The following is a 5,037-nucleotide window of genomic DNA, read 5'->3' as shown; positions in this document are numbered from 1 at the left end:
AGTCGAAGATCAAGGTCATTGGCAAGACCACACTCCCTCTGAAGGCTCTAAGGGAGGACCCCGCCTGGCCTCTTCAGGGTTCTGGTAGACCACAGAGTTCCTCAGCCTGGGGCAGCATCACTCCAATCTCTGCTGCTGTCCTCAGATGGTTTCTTTCTGATGTCCGTGTCCCTTCTCATATTAGAATGACAGTCATTCGATTTAGGGACCATCCTAAATCCAGGATGATGTCATCTTCAGATCTGTAAATTATGTCTGCATGGACTCTATTTCAAAATAAGGTCATGATCAGAGGCATCAGGTGTTAGGACTGGAGAATAGTTTTGCAGGGATATATTACAATCTAATTATCCACTCACCTGCAGATAAGAATTTGAATTATTTTCATATTTGACTGTTAAAAGCAAAGCTTCTATGACCACTTAAGCACAAGCCTTTCCAGTTTTTTTTTTTTTTTCAAGATTTATTTACTAATTTGGAAGGTGGAATTCTTATAAACTCTATGGGTTCACTCCCCAAATGGCTGCAATGGCCAGGGCTGGATCAGGCCAAAGTCAGGAGGCAGGAACTCCATCCAAGTCTCCCATGTAAGTGGCAGGAGCCCAATCACTTGGGCCATTTTATGCTGCTTTCCCCAGGCACATTAACAGGTAGCTGGATCAGAACTGGAGTAGTAGCTGGCACTGTGGCTTAGCAGATAAACCCACTGTCGCAGTGCCTGCATCCCATATGGATGCTGGTTCAAGCTCCAGCTGCTCCACTTCCAATCCAGCTCCCTGCTGGATTGGGCTCCTGCACTCATGTGGGAGATCCAGAAGAAGCTCCTGGCTTCTGGTTTTGGATCAGCTCAGCTCTGGTCATTGCGACTATCTGGAGAGTGAACCAGTGGATGGAAGAACTCTCTCTCTCTCTCTCAGCCTCTGCCTCTCTGTAACTCTGCCTTTCTAATAAATAAATAACAAGGAAAAAAAGAAAAAAAGGAAAAAAGAAATGGAGTAGCAGGACTCAAACTGACACTCAGATGGGATGCCAGCATTGCAGGTGGCACCTTAATCAGCTGCACCACAATGCTAGCCCCAAATGTGTATTTTACCCAAATGTTTATTTACATTTTTTTAAAAAAGGATTTATTTTATTTGTTGAAAGCAGAGTGACAGAAAAAGAGGGCCCCAGTGGCAGGGGCTGGACCAGGCTGAAGCTATGAACCAGGAACTCCACCCAGTTCTCCCCCGTGAGTGGCAGGGTCTCAAGTACTGGGCCATCTTCTGCTGCCTTCCCAGGTGCATTAGCAGGGAGCTGATCAGAAGTGGAGCAGCCAGGGCTAGGCATGCTGACATCTCAAGTAGCAGCTTAACCTGCTGTACCACAACGCCAGTTCTGTGTAACTAACTTTACACAAAACTGCCAAGAATTTTCTCAAACTGATTGTACTAACTTACCTTCCCATCAGCAGGGTATGAGAGTCCTACTTGTCCCGTGTCCTTGGTGTTCTTAATCACCTTTTTATGTAAGTCCTTTCAGTGGGTGTGTAGAGATAGCTCATCATGGTTGTTACTTGCATTTCCTTGATGACTAATGATGATGAATACTTTTTTCTGAGCTTATTGGTTATTCATATATTTTCTTTTGTGAAGTGTCTGTTTAAATCTTTTGCTCATTTTAAATCAGGCTCTTTTTTTGTCTTATTATTATAAGTTTTTGAAACTTTTTTCTAATAAGTGTGAACAATGCCATTTCTAATTTGAGGCCTAGAAAGCTCTGGCAAATGATCAACAATGATTGAGACAGCTGCCAAACCAAGACAGAAATTCTGTTTTTAACAAGACTAGTGCTAGAGTGAACAGAAAAAATTGCCAACAGTGATCTGTACAGCTGGTACCTAATGCTTGCTTTGTTGATCATTACTTCTACAATCCAAAATAAGACCCATATATCCTTGGACCATCATTCTTTCATTTATAAAATAATGGGTTTGTATAAAAATAACCAAGCTGCTTTAAGTTTCCAACTTGTAAGTAGTTCCTTTGAGAAATGATAAATGGGCACAGTGATCCTTCAAAATATGGTATATTTGATGCTCAAATGATATGTTTTTGAAAGACAGACAGAGACAGATCTCCCATCTGCTGATTCACTCCTTAAATGCCTGCAACAGCCAGGGCTGGGCCAGGACACAATCAGGAGCCAAGTACTCAGTCTGGGTCTGTCTACCACATGGTTGACTTCTCCCAACTACATGAGCCATCGCCTGCTACACCCCAGGATGCACATTAGCAGGGAGCTGGAACCAGGAGCTGAGCTGGGACTACAACCTAGGCACTCCAATGTAAGATGTGGGTGTCCATGCAGCTTCTTAATTGCCACAGCAAACACCCCAAATTCTTTATTTTTAAAACTTTATCAGTGCTCCTGAAGTCTGAAATAAACCAAGACAGATGAAAGCGTTGTCCTTGCAGAGTGGCGGATATCAGCGTGTGCAGATGAACGCCGGGAGGTTATTCTCTGATGAATGGGCTCCAGATCAGTGGAACCGTTTGCCCAGCAGTTACAGCGATTCTTGGCAGTGCTGTGATTACAGCACACAACAATGCTGATGACACAAGCTCCAAGTCACATCCCATTATATATAATACCCCAAATAATTGCAGGAGCATCTTTCAACACAAGATTAGATGAATATATACAATGCATGAACACATAAATTCAACATTTCTATTTGTACTGAATCTTTCCTGTGGCAATATTTCTGCATTCTTTCAATAACACTGTCAACTTTTAAACACTTTATTAAAATAATCTTCCTTTAAAAGGAAAATTGCTTACCACCCAGATGCGCTCATAAACACATAGGAAATTAATCCTATCAAACACCTCCTGTGGCTAGAAGTGAACTTATTTTTTCCAAAAGGGGTGATAAGTGTGTTTGAGATAAACTTACTCCCAGTTCTCCTTTGTCACAAAGGGCACAACTTGAAAAGCTAACTCCAGGATCAGGGTTGTGCTGGCAGAGACTGGATAACAGTTTCAAATGAAGCAAACTGGTCTACATGGTGATTGAACCTGTAATTCTGATATCAAATCAGAACTATATTACTTTAGGCTAAAGGTCATTTGGCCAATACTCTTTAGATTTTATTGGCACATGCTCCAATCATCAGAACTTGCCAACTGAAACTATAAGGTTAGATATTATATGATGATAAAGTGGAGGTCTACAAAACATTTGCCTGGATCAGCACATCAGGAATATGACCTTCTGTTAAGTCAATAAGAATCAATATCACTTCCTCTTTGTTGAATGCCCAGGCCATGGTTCAAGAGTCTCCAGCGTTTTGTTGAAGTTAGCCCTTGGCTTCATCTTAGGTTTGAAGGACAAGGGCCAGGTAAAGACAAACCTACATCTGGAGAATGAGTGTCAGCATCAGTCTCTTTAGGTAAAATCTGACTGTCCACATGGATATGTTTTCCTAGGAAAACTGATTAATCAGGTCTTCCCTGGGCTCATTTTTGCTGTCCAGTGCATATCTGGAAGTAGTACTTCCTTCATCTCCATCTCCATTGCCACAATCCTCATTTTTCCCAACACTGAACTATGAAAAAGTTCATGCACGCAGTGAAGTCGAGCGATTTTTACCAAGAACACTTATTCACTCAAACCTCGGCCATACCATGAATATTTTACTCGCTGCTCCATCACACACCTGTCTGTCTATCCACCCCTCTACACACTCTTATTTCCTAATGTATTTCAAAGAAGATTGCAAGACATAAGTCCATAATCATAATTTTCAGCTCTTTCTCTTCCTCATCAGATTTTTGTCACAATTTTCATGAAGAGGTTTTTTTTAATACACCCTGCATGAATAATTTTAAAAAGGAATTTATACAGAATTCCAGAGCTAGAAACTTCCATCCAAACCAACCCAGGGCTCCCAATTCACTATCCATTTTCTTCTCTTTTGTTCCCATATGAAAGAGCTGGGTTTTTCCCAGGTTGATACTTGATTACCTATATTTTCCAAAAATTAGAAAGCTGAATAACTTTCAACAGAAGAAAAGTCTGCCATCTGTCCTTGATATTAAAGATCTATTTATATAGCTGGGAACATTCCTTGTCAAACAATGGCATTCTGTTTTTCTCTTTTTTTTTTTTCCTGATTTTGGATACTCTCCATACCACTTCCTTGCAAGTTTCAATTTTGACATAGAATTAGAGGATTAGAAAGACTTTAAAAGGTGACTTAAGAATTCCATCTAAATTAGTGGGCTGAGAAAAAAAAGTGTGTCTCTGTCCACTCCTGAAACACCACCAATATTTAAGTAAAGGAATTAAAAATATACAGGGGCACTTCAAAAAAGTTCATAGAAAAATTTGATTAAAAGATCAGTTTAGAGATGGCGTCACCTGGACCTCCAGCTGCAGCACGCGGGGATTTAAGACAATGGCCAAGAACAAATTAAGAGGACAGAAGTCCAAAAATGTATTTCACATAGCCAGCCAAAAAAATTTTAAGGCTAAAAACAAAGCAAAACCAGTTACTACTAATCTTAAGAAGATAAACATTGTGAACGAAGACAAAGTTAACAGAGTGAACAAAGCTTTTATAAATATACAAAAGGAACTTGCAAACTTCTCAAGGGGCCTTTCTCTGGAACCGTTACAGAAAGAGCTGATTCCTCAGAAGAGTCATGAAAATGAACCTGTTAATGTTGATGAAGCTACAAGATTAATGGCTCAGTTGTAATGCAGCATGATGTGATGGAATTCCCCCCCCAAAAAATTCAATAAATTGTTTTATACAATTTTATTTAAAAAAAAAAAAAGATCAGTTTATTCAAGAGTGTCAGTTTGTTAAGTCAACAACAGGAGTCACTGTGCACATACTCCTCATGTAGGATCTCTGTCCTTAATGTGTTGTACAATGTGAATTAATGCTATAGCTAGTACTCAAATAGTACTTTACATTTTGTGTTTCTGTGTGGGTGAAAACTGTTGAAATCTTTACTTAATATATACTAAATTGATCTTTTGTATAT

The 5,037-nt window shown here is 39.8% G+C and overlaps 1 protein-coding gene across 1 annotated transcript; it reads left to right on the top strand.

Annotated features, from left to right (window-relative positions):
• Positions 1–4,387: 4,387 nt before the first annotated feature.
• LOC138844015 (ribosomal biogenesis factor) lies at positions 4,388–4,834 on the top strand. The gene has a single exon (XM_070050088.2). It carries the CDS (start codon positions 4,443–4,445, stop codon positions 4,743–4,745), a length of 303 nt encoding a protein of 100 aa, XP_069906189.1. The 5' UTR covers positions 4,388–4,442; the 3' UTR covers positions 4,746–4,834.
• The last annotated feature ends 203 nt before the right edge of the window (positions 4,835–5,037 follow it).

The sequence above is a fragment of the Oryctolagus cuniculus genome, chromosome 10 (assembly GCF_051225735.1).
Source record: "Oryctolagus cuniculus isolate XC-2025 breed Fujian yellow rabbit chromosome 10, ASM5122573v1, whole genome shotgun sequence".
In the NCBI taxonomy this organism is placed as follows: Eukaryota; Metazoa; Chordata; class Mammalia; order Lagomorpha; family Leporidae; genus Oryctolagus; species Oryctolagus cuniculus.
Note: the sequence above shows the minus strand (reverse complement) of the source record. Positions and strands in the feature narration are given on the sequence as shown.

Excerpts from the sequence above, each read along its gene's own strand:
- LOC138844015 (XM_070050088.2), top strand. The coding sequence starts at position 4,443 with ATGGCCAAGAACAAATTAAGAGGACAGAAGTCCAAAAATGTATTTCAC.